We start from the raw sequence: 24,358 nt of genomic DNA, 5'->3' as shown, positions 1-24,358 counted from the left end.
TTGGAGTCCCGGGATCGAGTCCCACATCGGGCTCCCTGCATGGAGCCGGCTTCTCTCTGCCTGTGTCTCTGCATCTCTCTGTCTCTGTGTCTCTATGAATAAATAAAGTCTTTAAAAAAAATTCCGGGATCCCTGGGTGGCGCAGCGGTTTGGCCCCTGCCTTTGGCCCAGGGCACGATCCTGGAGACCCGGGATCGAATCCCACGTCGGGCTCCCGGTGCATGGAGCCTGCTTCTCCCTCTGCCTATGTCTCTGCCTCTATCTCTCTCTCTCTCTCTGTGTGACTATCATAAATGAAATAAACTGAAACTTTAAAAAAAAAATTCCTTTCGAGTCATATCCTTGTCAACACTTAGGGTTATCAGACATGCAAATTTCCCATCCTTTTAGCAATTACTTGAGAATCTACTGTATGCCAGGCACTAGATATAGCAATAAGATGGTCTGAATATTTGTGGCCCCTCAACAGTTCATATGTGGAGCCCTGACCCTAAGATTATGGTATTAGGAGGTGAGGGCCTTTAGGAGGTTATTAGGTCATAAGGGTGGAGCGCTCCAGAGTAGGATTAGTGCCCTTGCCTGGACTCAGCTCCCTTCCCCTCTGCCACATGAAGTTACAGGTAGGTAGCCTAGGAATGATTCCAGAGCAGAGAGCCAGTTATGTTAGCATCTTGGTCTTGGATTTCCCAACCTGCACAACAGTGAAAAATAAATTTTTGCAGTTTATAAGCCACTTGATCTATGGCAATTTGTTATAACAGCTTGAATGGACTAAGATAAACTGTACAAAATGGACAAAAATCTTTTCCCTGTCAAACTCTTCATCTGATTTCCAACTACTGGGTACAGATGAGATGGTTTATTATTTTTGGGTTTAATTTATATTTTCCTGATTATTGATGAAGATAAATATCTCTTCATATATTTAATTGGCAATTTGTTTCTTCCATGAAACGCCTGTGTCTTATGTCCTTTTTAAATTTTTTTTCCTTTTTAATTTTTAATTTTTTAATTTTTATTTTTTTTCTTTTTAATTTTTAAAAAGATTTTATTTATTGAGATAGAGAACACGTGCAAGCACATGAGCCGGGGGTGGGGGTTAGGGGGGCAGAGGGAGAGGTAGAAGCAGGGTCCCTGCTGAGCAGGGAGCCTGACAAGGGGCTTGCTTGATCCCAGGACACTGGGATCGTGACCTGAGCCAAAGACAGATGCCTAACTGATGGAGCCACCCCGGTGCCAACAAGTGCTTTTTTTTATTGAACTCTTTTTTTATAGATTAGGAAGAATTAATTTTTTTTTTTCTGGATTCTAATCTTCTTTTGGTCACCTGTCTTACATATATATAGTCTCCCAGGTTGTGGCTTGCCTTTTTGTTGTCTTGGTGGTATCTTCTGATGAACAAAAGCGTATTTTTAATGCATTTGAGTTTATGGATTGTGCTTTCTCAGTCTTTTTACGAAAAATCTATATCCTGGGTTCATAGAGATATTCTCCAGTAATTTTTTTTCTTGCTGCTCAGTTTCTTGCTTCTTGAAATGAAAAATGAGGCATCTCAGCAGAAAGTGTATTCCCTGCTCCCCTAATGGTGGGTGACTTACTGGTCTCAGCATTACTGCAACTCTTCCAGACAGGTAAAAATTGAGGCCTTTTTTTTTCTTTTGCTCTAAATAAGCAAAAAACAAGACACAACTTGGCAAATTTTTTAGCTAAGAGAAAAGTTACAAGTAGTTAATAGTTCAGACGTTTTCCTGGAGGAATCCAGTGTTGGTCCTTGCTAGTTTCACATAAAGTTCATTTTTAAAACTGTGGGTGCGGAAGGGCATAGTAGGGCTGGTTTTGGTGGACGTGACTATTATGTTGTAATTGCTGTAAATTTTTTGTTTTCTAGAAAATTTGGTATCAAAATGCAGGAAGGAATGGGGGAAGAGTAGGGTACACGCAAGAGTTCAAGGGTATGGAGCTGGAGTGCCAGTGTCAGGATCCAGGTTATGTCAGCTCTCTGCCATGTGATCTTGGGCAAGTTAGTTCCTTTTTTTTTTTTTTTTTTTTTTTTAAGATTTTATTTATTTATTCATGACAGAGAGAGAGAGGCAGAGGGAGAAGCAGGCTCCGTGCAGGGAACCTGATGTGGGACTCAATCCTGGGTCTCCAGGATCACACCCTGGGCCGAAGGTGGCGCTAAACCGCTGGGCCACCAGGGCTGCCCAAGTCAGTTCCTCTTAAGTCTCAATTTCTTTACCCATAAAGCAAGAATAATAGTATTTGCGGTGTTCAGGATTTCCCACACCATGCCTTGTTTCACTAGGAGGATTTCCAGTTGTATTTGTAGTTATGATTTATTACAGTGAAAGGACCGAAAGCAAATTCAGAGTGGGAAAGCACTTGGGGTAAAGTCTGGAGGGAACTAGTGCAAGAGACTTTTCACCATGGAGTCTCCAAGGACATGCTTAATTCCTCCAGCAATGAATTACGGCAATACATGGGAAATGTTACGGGGGAAGCTCATTAGAGACTCCGTGTCCAGGGTTTTTCTTTGGGGCTGGTCACATAAGTACCCTCTGGCTATCGTGAACCACAACTCCACACCCTCAGAAGGGCGGCAGGTGCTCAGCAGAAACCACATCATTTGTACACACAGTGTAGGCACAGTGAGCCATTCTTATCAGTTAGGGAATGGTGGGAACACTCCAAATCCCTAGTTCCCAGACACCAGCCAAGAACCAGCCTTGCAAGCAGGCCTTTCTGAGGCTAGCAATCTCGTGCCTGCTACGCTCTTTCCTGCAAACCATCTGACAGTTACTGTGAGGATCATGTGAGATAGTCCACGTAGAGTGCTTAGCATAGTGACCAGCATACATTAAGTACTTGAGATGGGTTAATTATTATGATTATTACTAGAAAACTTGTGTAAGGAAGCAACAAATGGCCTGACAAAATCCTCTTAATGGAGCTGAGAGGACCTTTGGAAGACAGCTCATCCACTTTCTTTGAAGATTTTATTTATTTATTCATGAGAGACGCAGAGAGGCAGAGACACAGGCAGAGGGAGAAGCGGGCTCCCTGCCGGGAGCCCCATGCGGGACTTGGTCCCAGGAACCCAGGATCATGACCTGAGCCAAAGGCAGATGCTCAACCACTGAGCCACCCAGTTGTCCCCCTCATCCTCTTTCTTTCTTTCTTTCTTTCTTTCTTTCTTTCTTTCTTTCTTTCTTTCTTTCTTTCTTTCTTTCTTTCTTTTCTTTTCTTTTCTTTTCTTTTCTTTTCTTTTCTTTTCTTTTCTTTTCTTTTCTTTCTTTTCTCCTTCCTTCCTTCCTTCCTTCCTTCCTTCCTTCCTTCCTTCCTTCCTTCCTTCCTTCCTTCCTTCCTTCTTCCACTTTCTTATTTTACAGATGAGTAACCTGGGACCCAGGTTAGGTGATTTTCCTAGTGATACCCAGTGTGCCAGGTTAGCTATGGGAACATGAGAATGTTTTCTCATTTTAAAGAGGGAGACTTCCCAGGAAATGCCCATTGTACTGAGCGTGTGAACACAACCTCGGATACACACCTCTAGAAGGCCTTAGACGAGGATGCTTCAAAAGTGGCCTTGGCAGCAGTGTCTGTCTCTGATTTTTAAAGAGATTGGATCTTGTCATTTGAATTGCTCTGATCCTCTTTCTGTCAGTGGGTTTCAGTTTGTGATTTTATTCTGTGAAATCTGATAGTACAGTCGTTGTTCAGGCATGTGATAAACTGATTTTCAGAAGACTGACCTAGCTCTGATTTCTTGTAGATTGGATGTTTCTACTTTGCATCATTTGGAAGGACAAACAGGCAAAGTGTTTTCATATTTTTGAACAGCTCTTTCTAATTCAGCTGGGGTTAAAAAAGAAAGAGTTGATTTCTCTCCTAGTCCCTTCAAATGAACAAACCCTAGATTTTGTTCTGCAGATAGCAGTGGGCTCTATAGAGAGGCTTTCCTCTGCTTTGGATCAGGGTAGAGAGATAGCCCTCTGAAGCTATATATTACAGATTCTTCCCAGAGAGACAAACTTTCTAATAAAACCATTGTGTTTGTGCCAAAATTTAGCTATAAATCCAAAATGGATTGGTAATGCAGTCGATCTCCAAATCCAGTGTCACTTGTTGTAAAGTATCATACTTGTCCAGAGGATGAAAATGTTATAGCATAAGCCTTTTTTTGGGTAACAGTTTTATTGAGATATAATTCACATATCATGTAATTCACCTGTTTGAAGTGTCCATGATTCTGTGCATTTCAGTATATTCATAGTCTAAAACCAGTCACAACATTAAAAATTTTTTAGAACATTTTCATTATCCCCAAGAAGATACCTTGTACCCTCTAGTCATCACCCCCAGTCTTCCAGCTCCTCCAGTCCTAAGCAACCACTGACCTGCTTTCTTCTCTATAGATTTGCCTATTTGGACATTTTATGGAAATAGAATCACATAATATGTGGTCTTTGTAACTAACTTCTTTCACTTAGTTGTTTTTTTTTTTTTTTTTTTTAAGAGAGAGAGAGCACAGGGTGGGGGTGGGAGGAGGGACAGAGGGAGAGGGAGAGAGAATCTTAAGCAGGTTCCATACTTAGCACAGAGCCTGAAGTGGGGCTCAATCCCACATCCCTGAGATCATGGCCTAAGCTGAATTCAAGAGTCAGATGCTTCACCAATTGAGCCACCCAGGTGCTCCTCACTTAGGTTTTGTTTCTTTTTTAAGATTTATTTATTTATGTATTTATTTTATTATTTTAAAGACTTCATTCATTCATTCATTCATTCATTTGATATACAGAGAGGGAGAGGGAGAAGAAGCAGGCTTCCCACTGAGCAGAGAGTCAGACTTAGGGCTTGATCCTAGGATCCTGGGATTATGACTTGAGCTGAAGGCAGACGCTTAACTTTCTGAGCTACCTAGGTACCCCAAGATTTATTTATGTATTTGAGAGAGAGAGAGAAAACATGGTGTGCACATGGAGGGAGGACACCACACAGGGAGGGACACTGGGGAGGGAGAGAGAAAATCTCAAGCAGACTCCCTTCTAAGTGTGGAGCCCAAGAGATCACGACCTGAGCTGAAATCAAGAGCCTGACACTCAACCGACTAAGCCACCTAGGTGCCCTTCATTTAGTTCTTTTTTTTTTTTTAATGATTTTATTTATTTATTCATGAGAGACACAGAGAGAGAGAGAGAGAGAGGCAAAGAGAGAGAGAGAGAGAGGCAGACACAGGCAGAGGGAGAAGCAGGCTCCATGCAGGGAGCCCAACGTGGGACTTGACTCCGGGTCCCCAGGATCAGGCCCTGGGCTGAAGGCAGTGCTAAACTGCCGAGCCACCTGGGCTGCCCTCACTTAGTTCTTTTAAAGGTTCATCCATATTGTCATTTGTAGCAGAAGTTCAGTCCTTGTTATGATCAAATAGTATTTCATTGTAGGGATATGTCACATTTTATTTATCCATCAATTGTTGGACATTTGGGTGGTTTCTGCTTTTTGGCTGTTAGGACTAATGCTGCCATGAATGTAAATGTACAAGGTTTTGTGCAGCATAAGGTTTTAAGATCTATATTGGGATAGCTAGCATTTATCAAGTACAGAGCATGTACTGTGCCAGCCATTGTTCTAGTGAACTGATTTTTACACTTAAGCAATTGCAGTCAAATGGAGATGTTTCAGTAAATACAGTATTATTATAAAGTATCACAAGTACTATGTAAAGATAAGCCTTGAGTACTGTGGAAGCACAAGGAAAACACGGGCGACTCACTGGGTGTGTGCATGAGGGGGTGGGTCAGAATAATCTTCTGGGATGAGCCTGTGCTAGTCCTAAAGGACAAGAAGGAATTAGAAGCAGAGGAATCTAGGCAGAGGAAGCAGCTGGTGTAGGGGTCCAGAAGTGAGAAAGTGGTGCTTGCTTAAATTTGGAGGGCTGGAGGGAATTCATGATAAAGAATTCATCATGGTGGGAGTGTTAGGATGGGGTGGGAAGGTGAGAGATGTGAGATAGACTGTAGAAGAGCCCAATGAGGTCTTTTTTTTTTTTTAATTAATTAATTAATCTTTTTAAAAGATTTTATTTTTTTTTTATTTTTTAAATTTTATTTATTTATGATAGTCGCAGAGAGAGAGAGAGGCGCAGAGACACAGGCAGAGGGAGAAGCAGGCTCCATGCACCGGGAACCCGATGTGGGATTCGATCCCGGGTCTCCGGGATCGCGCCCTGGGCCAAAGGCAGGCGCCAAACCACTGCGCCACCCAGGGATCCCTAAAAGATTTTATTTATTCATGAGAGATAGAGAGAGAGAGAGGCAGAGACACAGGCAGAGGGAGAAGCAGGCTTCATGCAAGGAGCCTGACGTGGGACTCGATCCTGGGTCTCCAAGATCAGGCCCAGGGCTGAAGGCGGTGCTAAACCGCTGAGCAACCCGGGCTGCCCTCTTTTTTTTGTTTTTTTAAGATTATTTATTTATTTATTTATTTATTTATTATTTATTCATAGAGACACAGAGAGAGAGAGAGAGAGAAGAGGCAGAGACACAGGCAGAGGGAGAAGCAGGCTTCATGCAGGGAGCCCAACGCGGGACTCGATTCTGGTCTCCAGTATCACACCCCGGGCAGCAGGCGGCGCTAAACCACTGCACCACCGGGGCTGTCCCCAATGAGGTCTTAAATGACTTTTTAAAATATTTTATTTATTTATTCATGAGAGACACAAAGTGAGGCAGAGACATAGGCAGAAGGAGAAGCAGGCTCCCTGTGGGGAGCCTGAAGTGGGACTCAATCCTAGGACCCTGGGATCACAACCTGAAGCCAAAGGCAGACGCTCAACCGCTGAGCCACTCAGGTGCCCTGAGAATAAAGTTCTTTTTTTAAAATATATATTTTTAAAGATTTTATTTATTTATTCATGAGAGACTGAGAGAGAAAGAGAGAGAGAGAGAGAGAGAGAGGCAAACAGAGACACAGGCAACGGGAGAAGCAGGGTCCATGCAGGGAGCCTGACGCGGGACTTGATCCCAGGACTCCAGGATCACACCCTGGGCCGAAAGCAGCGCTAAATCGCTGAGCCACCCAGGGATCCCCAAGAATAAAGTTCTTAATAGCCCTGTTTCTCCAACTGTAGGATGGTGGCTTTTGTGACACACTTCAGGAGTTACATGACCTTTATAAAATAAGACTACCATTGCATTAACAGTGGTGCTTGATTCTTGTTGGTCTGGAAAGTATGTAACTAATAATTTGGAAAAGACAGGCTGATGGCTAATAAAAAAATTATCAACTCCATGAGACTGTGTAAGCCTCTATACACAAATGGCAGTATCAGAACTAATGATCCCTCTCTCCTTAAAACATTGACATGACCTTCTCCTGGGCCCCCTCTTAACTTTCGACATCCTTTCCTAGTCTGTTCCTAATCAATCCATTTCTCCTATTTCTGCTTTGGCTTAGGCCCGTGTCAGTCCTTACCTGGACAGAGACACCTGTGTACCCACCAGCCTTGCTTCTCAGGACTGCTGCTGGACCCAAGGCAGGTCCTGCTGCTTGCTCACTTATGCTCTTTTAGTGGCTCCCAAAGCCCGCGGGATTAAGGACAACACCCTTAGCATGACATAAAGATCGCTTAAGGGGCACCTAGGTGCCCCTATTCTCCTTTTAAAGATACTGCTCTTGACAGGGAGCAGTTCTGAACAGTAAGTTTGTTTTCCTGCAGGCCAGAGAGGACTTTTCAGTATCTAAAAACAAAGGTTGGAAGAAGGTATGATTGGAATTTTACATTATAAAGTATGTATAAAGTGCACACATTTTGTTTCTTGGCTTTCTCTATTCTAGTTGAAGGTTTCACGCAGCAGTTAGCAAACTACTGATGTTTATTATTCTAGAAGGTATTAAAGAAATGAAGGAACTTTAGAGATGTAGGTAAATGCATGGATGATAAATCATCAAGGGAAACTACTGGAAAAATTCTTTGAGGTGTCAAAGAACACCTTGGCACATAATGGGCTGGAGGGACCCAGATTTTGCTGTGGTTCTGATGTGTCTTCCAAACAGCACACGTTCGCAGAGTACCTGTATGTACAAAGCACCTCATTGGGTGCTCTGGGAGCAATAGGATAGACCTTGCCCAGTGGCGGGGCCCCCAGCTAGTGGGAGAAGATAAATGTATACAGTTACAACTGCCACAAAGCAAGTGACAGCAGGCCTTGTGACAGAGGGATGGTGCTTTGAGAGAATGTGGAATCCCCATGGCCAACTATGGGTTAGTTTCTTAGAGGAGGGTGTGTCTTAGCATCTAAAGGTTGAGTTGAATTTCAACCGCAGAATAGGAGACAAGGAGTTTCCAGCGGAAGGAGGAGCTTAAGCACCTCTTCAGAATTGGCTTTGCTGACTTTTGAGAATGGTGAGTGCTTTGAATGGGTGTGGCCTGGGCAGGTAGAGAGGGAAGGTCAGCCTGAAAAGTTCCATCAGCATCTAAATTTGGAAGGGTCTACAGCTGAGGAGTGCCTATTTCACCATATTCAGTGGAAAACCAAGGAAGTTTTAGAGCAATGAATTGATGTCATCAGAACTCTACTTTTAGAAATTTCGTATGGGGTGGAACAGAAAAGAGAGAGGGGAGGGACCCCGGGGTGGCTCAGTGGTTGACTGCCTTCCGCTCAGGGCATGGTCCAGGCGTTGCGGGATTGAGTCCCACGTTGGGCTTCTTGCATGGAGCCTGCTGTTCCCTCTGCCTGTGTTTCTGCCTCTCTCTCTGTGTCTCTCATGAACAAATAAAATCTTAAAAAAAAAAAATGGGAGGAGGGGAGAAAGATGCCCTATTTGGAGGGCATTGCTGTCGGCCAGGCCGCGGGTATGGACGGCGGAGGCCAGGATGAAAGGTGTGGAAACAAAAGGGGCTTGGCATGCCTTTGAAAAGTAGTATTTTGGGCGCAGCCCGGGTGGCTCAGCGGTTTAGTGCTGCCTTCAGCCCAGGGCGTGATCCTGGATACCCAGGATCATGTCCCGCGTCAGGCTTCCTGCATGGAGCCTGCCTCTCCCTCTGCCTGTGTCTGCCTCTGTCTCTGTCTCTCTCTCTGGTCTCATGATTAAATAAAAAAATCTTTTTAAATAGTATTTTTAGGCACACCTGAGTGGCTCAGTCAGTGAAGCATCTGCCTTTGGCTCAGGTCCTAGAATTGAGCTCCACATCGGGCTCCCTGCTCAGTGAGGATCCTGCTTGTCCTTCTCCCTCTGCTGTTCCCCTGCCTGTGCGCGCGCTCTCTCTCACTCTCTCTTTCACTCATTTCCTCTATTAAATAAAATCTTAAAAAAAGAAAAATAGAATTTTTTATTATAAAATCATGTGAATATGTAAATAATATAAAAAATGTAGGTTCATGTAGATGAATAAAACAAAAACCCCATAGGAACAACTACCATCTAAACATTCTGATAGAGTTGAGGGGCCATTTCTGGATTTTCTCTTCTGTTCCATTGATCTATATGTCTGTTTTTGTGCCAGTACCACATTGTCTTGATGACCACAGCTTTGTAGTACAACCTGAAATCCAGCATTGTGATGCCCCCAGCTCTGGTTTTCTTTTTTAATATTCCCCTGGCTATTCGGGGTCTTTTCTGATTCCACACAAATCTTAAGATGATTTGTTCCAACTCTCTGAAGAAAGCCCATGGTATTTTGATAGGAATTGCATTAAATTTGTACCTTTTTGATAGGAATTGCATTAAATTTGTACCTTGCCCTGGGTAGCATTGACATTTTCACAATATTAATTCTTCCAATCCATGAGCATGGAATATTTTTCCATCTCCTTGTGTCTTCCTCAATTTCTTTCAGAAGTGTTCTGTATTTTTTAGGGTATAGATCCTTTACCTCTTTGGTTAGGTTTATTCCTAGGTATCTTATGCTTTTGGGTGCAATTGTAAATGGGATTGATTCCTTAATTTCTCTTTTTTCAGTCTCATTGTTAGTGTATAGAAATGCCACTGATTTCTGGGCATTGATTTTGTATCCTGCCACACTGCCTAATTCCTGTATGAGTTGTAGCAATCTTGAGGTGAAGTCTTTTGGGTTTTCTATGTACAGTATCATGTCATCTGCAAAGAGGGAGAGTTTGACTTCTTCTTTGCCAATTTGAATGCCTTTTATTTCTTTTTGTTGACTGATTGCCAAGGCTAGGACTTCTAGCACTATGTTGAATAGCAGTGATGAGAGTGGACATCCCTGTTGTGTTCCTGATCTTAGGGGAAAGGCTCCCAGTGTTTCCCCATTGAGAATGATATTTGCTGTGGGCTTTTTGTAGATGGCTTTTAAGATGCTAAGGAATGTTCCCTCTATCCCTACACTCTGAAGAGTTTTGATCAGGAATGGATGCTGTATTTTGTCAAACTGTATGGTCAATTAATATTCGACAAAGCAGGAAAGACTATCCACTAGAAAAAAGACAGTCTCTTCAATAAATGGTCCTGGGAAAATTGGACAGCCACACGCAGAAGAATGAAACTAGACCATTCTCTTACACCATACACAAAGATAAACTCAAAATGGATGAATGATCTAAATGTGAGACAAGAATCCATCAAAATCCTAGAGGAGAACACGGCAACACCCTTTTTGAACTTGGCCACAGCAACTTCTTGCAAGATACATCCATGAAGGCAAGGGAAACAAAAGCAAAAATGAATTATTGGGACTTAATTAAGATAAAAAGCTTCTGCACAGCAAAAACAAAACAAAACAAACAAACAAACAAAAACAAAAACAGTCAACAAAACTAAAAGACAACCTACAGAATGGGAGAAGATATTTGCAAATGACCTATCAGATAAAGGGCTAGTATCCAAGATCTATAAAGAACTTATTAAACTCAACAGCAAAGAAACAAACAATCCAATCATGAAATGGGCAAAAGACAGGAACAGGAATTTCAGAGGAAGACATAGACATGGCCAACAAGCACATGAGAAAATGTCCGCATCACTTGCCATCATGGAAATATGAAAACCATAATGAGATACCACCTCACACCAGTGACAATGGGGAAAATTAACAAGACAGGAAATAAAAAATGTTGGAGAGGATGTGGAGAAAGGCAAACCCTCTTGCACTGCTGGTAGGAACAGCCACTCTGGAAAACCGTGTGGAGGTTCCTCAAAGAGTTAAAAACAGAACTGCCCTATGACCCAACAATTGCACTGCTGGGGATTTACCCCCAAAGACACAGATGCAGTGATACGCTGGGACACCTGCACCCCAGTGTTTATAGCAACAATGTCCACAATAGCCAAACTGTGGAAGGAGCCTCAGTGTCCATCGAAAGATGAATGGATAGAGAAGCTGTGGTCTATGTATACAATGGAATATTACTCAGCCATTAGAAACAACAAATACCCACCATTTGCTTTGACGTCGATGGAACTGGAGGGTATTATGCTGAGTGAAATAAGTCAATTGGAGAAGGACAAACATTATATGGTCTCATTCATTTGGGGAATTTAAAAAATAATGAAAGGGAATAAAGGGGAAAGGAGAGAAAATGAGTGAAAATATCAGAAAGGGTGACAGAGCATGAAAGACTCCTAACTCTGGGAAACAAACAAGGGGTAGTAGAAAGGGAGGTGGGCGGGGGTTTGGGGTGACTGGGTGACGGGCACTGAGGGGGATGAGCACTGGGTGATATGCTATATGTTGACAAATTGAACTCCAATAAAAAAAAAGAAAAGTTGGAAAAGAAAAAAAAATTCTGATATACCAGATGCCTGGGTGTCTCAGTGGTTGGGCATCTGACTCTGGCTGGGGTCCTGGTCCCAGAGTCCCACATCAGGCTGCCTTGAGGAGCCTGCTTCTCCCTCTGCCTGTGTCTCTGCCTCTCTGTGTCTCTCATGAATGAATACATTAAAAAAATAAATAAACATTCTGGTATACTGTCTTCAGTGTTTTTTTTTGTTTTGTTTTGTTTTGTTTTTGATTAAGTAGCTGATTTAAGTTTCAGTTCATAGCATGGTATAAAATACCACTTTCCTTTATTCCTTTAAGCTGTCTTTAGTCTGGCCCAAGCCCCTTCCTGCTGGCTGCTGGGAAATTCTCTCACAGCCATCACTGGGCTAGCTCCCAATCTTACAGTGGGATCATGTGGCTCCCGTGGCTCTTAACCCCCTGACACCCAGACTTAGAATCTCCTGCCACTCCCTGCCTGGTGCCCTGAGATACGGAGGCCTCCCAGGGGACTCCTGTCTCCTGCAGAGCACCCACATTCACTCTGGTTAGGTGTCGTTCTCTTCCTCTGCTTTCCCTCTCTCTATCCCCCCCCCCTTTTTTAAATATTTTATTTATTTATTCATGAGAGACAGAGACAGAGAGAGAGAGAGAGAGAGGCGCAGAGATAACAGGCAGAGGGAGAAGCAGGCTCCATGCAGGGAGCCCGATGTGGGACTCGATACCGGGACTGCAGGATCATGCCCTGAGCAAAAGGCAGACCCTCAACCACTGAGCCACCCCGGCGCCGCTCTATTCCTCCTTTGAGTCAGCCTGGCACAATGCTCCTTAATGTGCTACCACTATGATGTTGGCTCCTTTTTTCTGGGGTAAGAGGAGGGACACATTAGTTAGGTGTGCTTTTGTGTGTATTTAAAAAAAAAAAAAACTTCCTCTGAGGGACGCCTGGGTGGCTCAGCGATTGAGCACCTGCCTTTGGCTCAGGTCATGATCCCAGGATCCAGGATCGAGTCCCACATTGGGCTCCCTGCGAGGAGCCTGTTTCTCCCTCTGCCTGTGTCTCTGCCTCTCTCTCAGTCTGTGTCTCTCATGAATGAATAAATAAATAAATCTTAAAAAAAATACTTCCTCTTATAAGGTGATATGGTGAGTTATGATACTCTATTTGCAATTCTGGCTCTTGTGTTTTTCCATGTCATTTTTATTTTTTATTTTATTTTATTTTTTAAAATTTTTATTTATTTATGGTAGTCAAACAGAGAGTGAGAGAGGCAGAGACACAGGCAGAGGGAGAAGCAGGCTCAGTGCACCGGGAGCCCGATGTGGGACTCGATCCCGGGTCTCCAGGATCGTGCCCTGGGCCAAAGGCAGGCGCCAAACCGCTGCGCCACCCAGGGATCCCTCCATGTCATTTTTAAACGCTTTGAGAATATTGTTGTGTAAATATGCACAGTTTACTTGTAGAGAACATGAAATAAGCATCTCAGTGTATAGAAGTTTTTCTGTGTTTTGGATGGATTCTGGGGGTGGAATTTTTGAGCCAAAGGGCATGACTTTTATTACCATTATCACCAGGTCACTCTTTGTTATCATACCAACTTAGTGGCTTGAAACAATACCCATTTATTTGCTCACAGTTTGGTAGGTCAGAAGTCCAGGTGCCGCATGGCTCATTTCTCTGTTTAGAGTCTCCTAAGCTGAAATCCAGGTGTCAGTTGGCTGGGTTCTCATCTGGAAGCTCAGTTGCCTAAGGAAGAATCTGCTAGAGGCTCATTCAGGTTGTTGGCAGAATTCAGTTCCTGGGGGTTATAATACTGAGGTGCATCCCTGTTTTCTTTTCTTTTCTTTTCTTTTCTTTTCTTTTCTTTTCTTTTCTTTTCTTTTCTTTTCTTTTCTTTTCTTCTTTTTTCTCTTCTATTCTATTCCCTTCCCTTCCCCTTCCTCCCTCCCTTCCTTCCTTCCTTCCTTCCTTCCTTCCTTCCTTCCTTCCTTCCTTCCTTCCTTCCCCTTCTCCCCCCTCCCCCCTTCCCTCTGACTCCCTTCTTTCTTCTTTCCTTCCTTTCATTTTTGAAGCAAGCTGTACTCCCAACATGGGGCTCAAACTCATGACCCAGAGATCAAGAGTCACATGCTCTACCAATTGAACCAGAGCCAGGTGTCTCTCTCTCTCTCTTTTTTTTTTTTTTAGTTTGTTTATTTAAAATAGGCTTGATGTCTTTTATTATTTAAAAATTTTATTTATTAATTTTTTTAGTGATCTCTACATACAGCATGGGGCTCAAACTTAACAACCCCAAGATCAAGAGTTACAGGTGGTTTCGGCTGAGCTAGAGAAGTGCCCCATCCCTTTCCTTTTTCTTTTTTTTTTTTTTAAGGATTTATTTTATTTGTTTATTTGAGAGAGAGAAAGGGAGGGAAGGAGAGAGTGCACCTGAGAGCAAGGGTTGGGGGGTAGGGGCAGAGGCACGCTCAGCATGGATCCCACAGGGATCCCATGGATCCAACAATCCTGAGATCATGACCTGAGCTGAAATCAAGAGACGTCCAACTGACTGAGCCACCCAGGCACCCCAAGGTCCCTGTTTTCTTGCTGATTATTATTTAGGGGTCAGTCACTGTTGGCTCCTAGAGGCCACTTTTAGGGCCCTGCCATGTGGTTTCACCTTCTCCATAGCCAGCAACAACCTTTCTCACATTAAAGGCCTCACCCTTAGTATCTCTGACTGCCCTTCTCTATGACCTCAAGATTTATTTTTTTAAATTGTTTTAATTAATTAATTATTTATTTATTTATTTATGATAGTCACACAGAGAGAGAGAGAGAGAGAGAGTGAGAGAGAGAGGCAGAGACGTAGGCAGAGGGAGAAGCAGGCTCCATGCACCGGGAGCCCGACGTGGGATTCGATCCCGGGTCTCCAGGATCCTGGGCCAAAGGCAGGCGCCAAACCACTGCCCCCCCCCCCCCCCCCCGGGATCCCTGACCTCAAGATTTAAAGGGCTGATGGGATCATATTTCTCTGTCTCCCCACAACCATCAAGAACTTTTCATCATCTCAAACAGAAACTCCGTGCTTATTAATTGGTAACTCCTTATTCCCCACTCCCTGCCCCCTCAGCCACCTGTATTCTTCTTTCTGGTTTTATGAATTTACCTATTTTCAGTACCTCATGTAAGTGGAATCATGCAGTATTTGTTCTTTTGTGCCTGACTTGTTTCATTTAGCATAACATTTTCAAGGTTCATCCATATCCTAGTGTGTAGGCCGTTGTGTGTGTGTATACCACGTTTTGTTTATCCATTCACCTGCTGATGGCCCTTGGGTTGTTTCAGGTCTCTATCTTAAGGTCACCTGACTTGGGACCTTAATCACATCTGCTAAAACCCTTCAAAGCAGCATCTAGATTACTGTTTGAACAACAGGGAGAGAGAGTGTGAGTGTGTGTGTATGTGTGTGTGTATGTGTGTGTGTGTGTGTGTGTGTGTGTACCAATGGCTGAGAGTGCTGGGACCACCTTCGGGTTCTGCCTACACATGCCCTTTAGTAAGATTGTAGTACTTCTATTTTTTTTTTAAATTTATTTATTTATCCATGAGAGACACAGACAGATGCAGAGAGAGAGGCAGAGACACAGGCAGTGGGAGAAGCAGGCTCCATGCAGGGAGCCCGATGTGGGACTCGATCCTGGGTCTCCAGGATCACGCCCTGCTGAAGGCAGCGCTAAACCGCTGAGCCACCGGGGTTGCCCATGAGGATTGTAGTACTTCTAATTGGAGGTACCATCTTGCCTTCTTTCATACGTTTATGTATAAGTTGTTCAGAAGAGTGTGGAAATCGCATCTGCTGTCACTGCCTCCCTTTCCAGCTGGGCTCTTCTCCGCTCACAACTCTAGTGGGATGGAGGATGCATGACAATCGCTTTCTATAGTCCAGTCAGAGTGCTCTGGCTTTTTGTCCCCCATATAGTACCTGTGACTTATTTCTTGAGGGTGTGTGAGAGTGAGCAATAATGTCCTGACAGCACAGCAGGATTTGGACTTGTCCATATAAGAGAATTTAGGGCTGTAACTGCCATGATGAAAGTCAGCCTCATGCTTCAGCCTGAGTGCAGATTCATTTGATTCATTCTGGTCTTTAGGCATTTGGACATTGGATCCTGAAAAGATGGTGCTCTCTAGGAACTGAGAGACCTGGGAAATGGAAATCATTAGAATGTGCTAGAAATCTCAGATTAAACGGGAGATGATCATCTCTATAACAAGACTATGACCATGGATTCAGCATGGGTGGTGGTTGAATATCACCACTTTCCTTGCTTGGAGAAGGGGTCCATGCCCTTTGGAAAGGTGTGCAGGTGGGGTGGAGTGGAATGATATGTATGTGTTTGTGTGTGTGATGTCCCATGTTAGGGTTTGCTTGGAAGCGGCTCTCAGTAGCTCTGTTAGCTCTCAGCTAGTTAGATACCCTAAGGGTCCTAAGATTATGTCTTTTCAATTTAGAATATACCAGCTTGCTTGTGTGTAATCCTGGTGTCAGGGAACAGATAACAACTGCCCTATTGTGGAAGGGGAGTGTGAGATATGGATGAGGATTAGAAGGCCGGTAAAGCTTCCATTGTAAATACCTACCAGCTGGGGACTTACCCGGGCCATGGGATGGAGACCCAGAGGTGACTATCTGCCTGTCTTCCTCAACCTGAGCTGGCCTTGCTGGCAGAACTGAATATATGTTCTCTCTCATAGGCAACTGCAATGTCTGTGGACTGTCTGGGGCAGCATGCCGTGCTTTCCGGGTAAGTGAGCTTGCACTGTTTCTCTGCTGCGGTTTCTGGGAACAAATTACAAATGAAGAGATTTCTGGGAAGTTGGAAAATACTCTTTCTCTTTAAGCATTGTGGTCATAGAGTTTAGTTCTACAATCCTAATGACTTTGAGGGTATTTAGAGGGATTCTTTGCAGTTTATTTTTGTCTGTGCCCTAACATGTAAGCAATATAATTCCTTTGAAATTTTAGTGACTGGTACTTTGGTATTGTGTATGGCATGAATTCTATAGAGGGATGCTCTGTGGCATGGTATCACACAGGTAGTTATCAGGATCGAGGGCATCTGGGTTCTAGTTTGGCAATGCCATGAATTATGAGTCCCAGGACATTTATCCAGTCAGTCTCCCTGGACTTTGGTTTTCTCATGAAGGAATTTGATTTCATTATGAAGAAATTGAACTACATAATTTCTGTAGTGTTTTCTGGCCAAGCATCTTTAAGATTCTGGCAACTAGGTGCCATTTGCTAAATCACTCCAGTACCAGTGTGATGTCACTTAATGGTCAGAGGCACCCCTCTCTTTTCATATTCACTACCTCTCTAAATTTGCTATATTTTCATTAACCTAGTTGTTTATGAACTTACTTAAAAATTCTTTTTAAAGATTTTATTTTTAATAATCTCTACACCCAAGGGGCTTGAACTCACAACCCCAAGATCAAGAGTCAAATGCTCTACTGACAGCCAGCTAGGCGCCCCAGAACTCATTTATAAATTAAGGAATTATTTTCTATTTCATTATTTTATTTTGAAATAATAATTTACCTTAAAAAACATAGCAAACATTTAAATAATTCAAAAGGCTATATATTGAGAAGTAAGTTTTTCTCCTTCTGTTGGCCCACCTTCCCCCGAGATTGTTACCGATACCATTTTCTTATGTCACTCTGGATGCATAGGTAAGTAACAATTGATAATGTCTCTTTACTGTCCTCTGCATTCAGTTAAAAAAAAAAAAAAACAGCTTTATTGAGATACAATTCACAGACCCGTTTAAAGTGTGCGGGTCTATATATAGTTGAAAAAGTCAGTATAGCGTTACAAGGATTATATTGTCAGACTGCAGAATCCTACCTCACCTTTCCCCCTCGCCTGATTCCACTCACTAGAAGCAACTCATTGAGACTCTTTTAACTGTTTCTTTGAGGTTGCCTCTGTTTTTCCAAATAGTATATATATATTTGGTATCTTGAATCATCCATCATAGATGTAACAAATTGACTTCTTAAAACAGATGAGGATCTAGCACTTTTACTTTCCTTTATGAGTCCCTTACATGACCTTCCCCTCTCCTTCTAATATGGTCATATAATAATTGCTGGGTTGAATCCGTATTTGGGGTTCTTAGACTAATTTTAAGAGGTCCTATACCAATCTGATTCTGGACTTTGTATGTGACCTATTTTTTGTCTTTGGAAGCTTTAAAATGCTATCTTTATCTCTAGTGTTACTTTTACATCCAGGTGTGTGAAGTTTTTTACTGTGATTGCTTTGGTGTATGTCTTTTTTTCATTCATTGTGCTGGGCACTTGGAGGACCCCCCTCCTTTTTTTTTACATCATTTTTTTTATCTAAACAAATAGAGACATAACATGTACTTGGCATCATGTAGCCATATTAACAACCCATGAAATACTCAGTTGCTAAGGAATAACTTTGTCTCAAATGTTAGACTTTTCTGCATTCACTGATGTGGATATTGTCATTTGTAGCATCTGAGGTGGGAATGGGGATCACTTCACTGGAAATCAGGCAAACATTCCTGCTTGGCTGTGTTCTTAGATACGTAGATTATCCATTTGATTTCTCAACATGATCTTGAAGGTACTCCATTTCATTTTCTTACATTGAACTTGAAAATATATGAAGTCTGTACTTAAGTGAACAGCATGAGCAAATTTACAAGAATATATGCCCGTGTAATCCCTATTCAGGTTAAGATTCAGAGGAGTTTTTAGCGCTGTTGGAAGGCCCTTTCAGTCTGGAAGCCCGTGTCTTCCAGCTTGGAGAAATCTTCCTGCCCTGTGTCTTTCGTCATTCCCCCCTCTATGCCATGTTCTCTTAGTCAGTGTTGGATATCCTGTGGGGATTCTCTGTTGGTCCTTCTTGTTTTGCATTCTGGGAGTTGCCCTCAGCTTTAACTTCTCACTGTTCTATCAGATTTCTTTATTTCAGTTATGCTTTTCATTTCCAGGAGCTCTCTCCTGTTCTCTGTCCTTTACCTTGTCTTCTGTAACCTGACAATGGTTACTGTAGGTTTCTTTTCTCTGTATTACCTCTTTGTTCTTTTTTCTCTCGATCATGTTGTTGCCTGTCTCTCATGTTTCCTCTAGTGACTGGTACTCACTGGCTCCCCATGACTATCAAAGAGTGATCAGTTTACATGTGCGATTGTGGGTTTTGCCAGAGAGAGGTCAGGTGGGATCTCTTTTTTTGGGAGGGCATCCAGATGTTGTTATCTCCCAGGTTCTGTGTTGTTAACTTGTTTACCTTTCTTTTTTTTTCTTGGGCTGGTCATTTTCCCCTGAGAAGAATCCTCTTGTCACTAGTTGTCTGAAGAGGAAAGGTCAGTGTTGTGCATGCTGAGTAGGGAAGAGGCCTGATGGTCTCACACTCCACCTCGGGCCCTGTTTTGAGCACAGCTCCTCATACTCACATGCTGCTGTGCCTCTTGTACCAGGCCTGGGGCTCTTCTCAAGTAGTTTCTCTAAAGCACATCGCCCCCCTCCCGCCAGGTGATGGAGAAGTGGTCACTCAACTCTGTGGGGTGTGCATGAACTGCCTTCCTTGGTGCTCTTTCAAGCCTGTCTTGTTCTGTTCTGCTTTTGGCTCTCTAGCCTTCTCTGTTCCCCTTGCCCGTAGGCTGAAGCCTCCAGCTCCTGGGCTGGGGTGGGTTCCACAGGGTGAATCAGCTTGCCTCTCATTCTTTTCCCCTCTGTGGGCATTCAGGTGTTTGCATTCTTTCCATCCGTTACCATTTGTTCATGCACTCTTCACTTCCTCTCTTTTTTTGCCTTTGTGAGTTTCTGTCTTACATTTTTACTTACTTCAGTGGGTCTTCAGGAGGGAATGTATGTTCAATCAGGCATGTTTATCCTGAAGTGCTCACTTTCTGTGGCTCTATGTTCACTCTGTAATGCCTCTGACCTCCCCTGATGATCACACACCCTCTCTCTGTAGCTGTCTATAGCTCTATAACCTTTCTCTGTTGTTGATACTAACGGGAAGATGCCATTGTTCTTGCTGCAGGAACAGGTGATGCCTTCAGAGGAGGTCAGAGATTCTAGATCTTTGTTCTGCACGAGAAGTTCCAGAAGTTTTGTGAATTTGTGTCTTGCCTGTGTTTCCCTGCTTCCCCCCAACCCTCTCTTGTGGGGTTTCTGCTAGAGTTCCATGTGCCATTTTAATGTGCATTTCTTATCTCTTCTGAGCAGAGAGATTAATCTTTTTCTTTATCATTGAGCCCACCCATCCTCATTGATACCGAGGGGCTTGGAGTGTTCTCTAACGACAGCTAATGGCTACTGAGATGTTGATTGACACACCAAGGATTTTTCACTTAAAGGGAAAATAGGTGAACATAGGACCCTGTTTTCAGAGCCTTTATATTGATTGGCACCTTGAACATTATCAGTGCTTAATATGTCATTTTCATTATTATTTTACTGGTTATTATTTCCTTCTTGATAGACTTAATTGCTTACAGCAGGTAGTCTAGTTGCAAGGGAGTTTGAGATTTTCTCTAGGATAATGGGCTAAGGGGTGAGTGATGTGTGTAACACACATTTATTGAATGCAAAGGACTGTGCCTAGTGAGGAGAGATTGGAGACACGATCCACACTTCGCTCAGTCTGTTCAGGACTGAAGCCTTCCCATCAGTAGTTTTACTACAGAGATAAATGCTACAGTCAGATGCATACTGCGCCATGGGAGTAGTGTGGCAATAGGGACCAACCCTAGCTGGGCAATTGATGGGAAAAGACAGACAGACTTGGAGCTGAATCCAGTGGGTAGATGTCAGACTTCCAAGGATCCAGTGGGAAAGGCCATCTCTAGTGACAGGCTCTCACAGGGACGTGGCTTCCGCTTGCTTAACAATCACCTTGACTTCCTCTTGTCACTCGTATGCCTTTCAGAGTTGATAAATGTCATACACATCTGGGATTTTTTTGAGCATGTTTACAAACCAGATGTAGTTCCAAGTGTACTTTTCTGTATTAATGCTAATGCTGTTATATCATTATAATATTGGTGTTGTTTTCCCAGCCGCCGATTCTTATACATCGTTAATCTAGATGCCCCTTTCGAAGGTCACCGAAAGATCTCTCGCCAGAGCAAATGGGACATTGGAGCTGTGCAGTGGAATCCTCATGACAGCTTCGCACACTATTTTGCAGCTTCGGTGAGCTCATTTTAGGAGTACAGTAAAAGGCTTTTAAAAGTGTGAGCTGGAGCTGGTTAGATCTATGTTCTATGTAGACTAGAAAATGTAAACCTCATTTCTTAGGCAGAAAAGAAATGTGGATGATTCTCAAAGGAAGATTGAAGCAAATTACAGACATATATGTACACATCCACACGTGTGTTTCTAGATGTGAGCAGAATTGTTGGCATCCATGGTGTCAGTTCTTACGTTTCTGAGACTTTGAGAGAGGAATGAGTAGATACCTCCATTTTGTGTGTGCGATACAACCTGGCAGGTAGATAACTGTCCAGTGACTCTGACCTTCATTGCTTTCAGAGGGATCAGGAGTCTCCACGTACCCATCCACTCAGAGGAAAGGATTCTGTCTTGATTGGGATTTATTAGATCAGCTAACTTCCTGAGATTTTATGTGCTTGTTTGTTTGTTTATTTATTTTAAAAAAATATTTATTTATTCATGAGAGACACAGAAGAGAGAGAGGCAGAGACATAGGCAGAGGGAGAAGCAGGCTCCTCACAGTGAGCCTGATGCGGGATTCAATCCTGGATCCGGGGATCACGACCTGAGCTGAAGGCAGGCGTCCCTTATGTGCCTGTTTAGATGTGAATAATTAGGTTTTCCAAGGGATTCATGTCTAAAAAAGGATCTGGGCTAGATCATCTCATATGTTTCACCAGATTCTTTATCAGCATTCTGTTCTTCTAGAACAATTAGAGATCTAAACGTTTGGCTCCTTTTGCACTGGGCCAGGAGGACAGTATTTAAAAGGAACCCTTCTTATCATCCAGGAGATGCAACCATTCGCGATGCTTTCTGGGTCTGTTCTTATCAGAAATGACAGTCTGTGAGAGGAAAGCATCTGAGGAGAAGGAAAGAAGAGCAACGTTGTCAGCTTTAGAAGGAACAAAAAGCTGCTCTTCCCCGTCATTTCCAAAATAGAATCTGACTGTCTGACTCTCACCTTAGACGTCTGAGGTGGAACTGGTTTAGGGAACTGTTCTGAAGGAGAGGGCAGGGCCAGTCTACTGCTTTCCCATTCCTGATCCCTTTCCCATGTGTTAGGAAGAATGCTCTTTCTGTTGGCTTATGCCTAGAGGACCTTTAATCCCTTCACCCTCAGCCCCTGATCATTTGTTTTTTCTGTTTGTTTGTTTGGCTTTTAAAATTTTTTTATATTTTAAGATTTTATTTACTTATTCATGAGAGACACAGAGAGAGGCAGAGAAAAGGAGGCAGGGACAGGAGAAGCAGGCTCCATGCAAGGAGCTCGATATGACGCTCGATCCTGGGACTCCAGGATCACGCTCTGAGCCGCAGGCAGACGTTCTACTGCTGAGCCACTCAGGCATCCCAGCCGCTGATCATTTGGTCCAGGATTCCTCAGCCTCGGCACTAGTGACATCTCAGGCCAGACGATTCTTTGTGGTGGGGGCTGCCCTGTGCATTGTAAGAGATAAAGCAGCATTCCTGGCCCTTGTCTACTAAGTCCCAGTAGCCTCTTTGCCCTCCCCATCATCATGACAACTGAAGATGTCTCTAGATATTGTTAAATGCCCCTGGGAAACAAAATAGTCCCTGATTGGAAACCACCGATGTAGGCTGACCAGTCAGTACTTGGCTCGAGTGGATTAACACTGCATTTGTTTATGAGTGGTGAGATAGCTTTTCTTACTTTTTTTTTTTTGGACAATTTCTTTTCTTTCTTTTTTTTTTTCCAATTTTTGTGAGTCATTTTAAAGTGGACAATTTAATGTCATTTACTACATTCACAATGTTATACAACCACGTGCCTCTCTGCTTCCCAAACATTTCCATCACTCCAAAGTAAAACCCCTTACCACTAAGCAGTTTCTGTCTCTTCCCCATCCCCACAGCCCCCCTCAACCACTAGTCTGTGTTCTGTCTCTGTGGATTGATCTGTTCTGGATATTTCATATAAATGGAACCATACGATTTGTGCCTATTTTCTCTGTCTTCTTTATGTTGTAGCATGTATCAGTGCTTTACTCCTTTTACAGCTGAATACTATTCCATTGTGTGGCTGTAACACATTTTGTTATTTATTTATTCATTCATTCATTCATTCATTCATTCATTCATGAGAGAGAGATAGAGAGAGGCAGAGACACAGGCAGAGGGAGAAGCAGGCTCCATGTAGGGAGCCAGACGTGGGACTCGATCCCGGGACCTCAGGATCAGGCCCTGGGCTGAAGGCAGGCGCTAAACCACTGAGCCACCCGGGCTGCCCTGTAACACATTTTAACTGTTCATTCACTGGCAGACATTTGGGCAGGCTGCTGTGAATATGGCTAAAATGAATACATATGTGTGTACATGGACTTTTTTGAGTACTTGTTTTCAGTTCTTTTGGGTGTATACTTAGGAGTGGAATTGCAGGGTCATATGGTAAGTCTGTGTTTCACTTTTGGAGGAACTGTCAGACTGTTTTGCACAGTAGCTGAATTGTTTTATTGTCCTACCAGCAATGTATGAGGGTTCCAGTTTCTCCTCAAGAAAATTGTTTTCTCATTTTTTCCCCTTTGATTTTTAAATTACAGCCATCCTATGGGTATAGAGTGGTATCTCACTATGGTTTTGATTTGCATTTCCCTAATGACTAATGATGTTCAGCATCTTTTCATGTGCCTGTTGGCCACTTGTAGATCTTTTTTGGAGAAATGTGTATTCCAGTCTTTTGCTCATTTTGGAATTGGGTTGTATGTCTTTTTGCTGCTGAGTTGCCAGATTTCTTTATATATTCTTGACACTAGACTCATAGCAGAGATAGGATTTTTTTCAAAGGTTTTATTTATGTATTTTAGATAAAGAGAGAGAAAGAGCCAGGCGAGGGACAAGCAGACTCTGCTGAGCATAGAGCCTGCTGCAGTGCTAGAGCTCATGACCCCAAGATCATGACCTGAACTGAAATCAAGAGTCATCCACTTAACCCACTGAGCCATCCAGGTGCCCCAGAAATATGATTTTCAAATATGTTTCTGATTCTATAGATTATCTCTTTATTGATAATGTTCTCTGATACATAGAAGTTTTGATTTTGATGAAGTTCAATTTATTGATTTTTTTTTCTTTTATTGCTCTTAGTTCGAAGGCAACCTTTTTCAGGAGACAGAGCAAGTTTTGGAGTTAGGGACATCTGAGGTCAAGTCCTAGCTTTGACACTCACTATTTTATCTTTAGTGCTCTCCCAACTCTCTGAGCCTCAGTAACGTGGCTGTAACACGTTACACATTGGTGATGACATCCAGTATGCAGTATAGTGTGAAAAGAGCAGAGGGCAGGGCTCTTAGGATTCCTAGTATGTAGATTGGCAAATACTGGAAACGGCAGGGGATATTATAAGATGAGGGGACTTTCCTTTTCATTCCTGTTCCCAT

General features: G+C 42.9%; 1 protein-coding gene across 3 annotated transcripts in view; it reads left to right on the top strand.

Annotated features, from left to right (window-relative positions):
- Positions 1 to 24,358, top strand: part of WDR59 (WD repeat domain 59) — a 104,056-nt gene that overhangs the window by 9,537 nt on the left and 70,161 nt on the right. For all 3 annotated transcript variants that reach the window (XM_072818380.1, XM_072818379.1, XM_072818381.1), the window contains exons 2-3: positions 16,455 to 16,504; positions 20,804 to 20,939. In XM_072818380.1, the coding sequence (XP_072674481.1) occupies positions 16,455 to 16,504; positions 20,804 to 20,939 (186 nt within the window). The remainder of the gene's footprint in view (positions 1 to 16,454; positions 16,505 to 20,803; positions 20,940 to 24,358) is intronic.

Source organism: Canis lupus, chromosome 3 (genome assembly GCF_048164855.1).
Source record: "Canis lupus baileyi chromosome 3, mCanLup2.hap1, whole genome shotgun sequence".
NCBI lineage: Eukaryota > Metazoa > Chordata > Mammalia > Carnivora > Canidae > Canis > Canis lupus.
The sequence above is the reverse complement of the archived record's forward strand: the minus strand, read 5'-3'. Positions and strand labels throughout refer to the sequence as shown.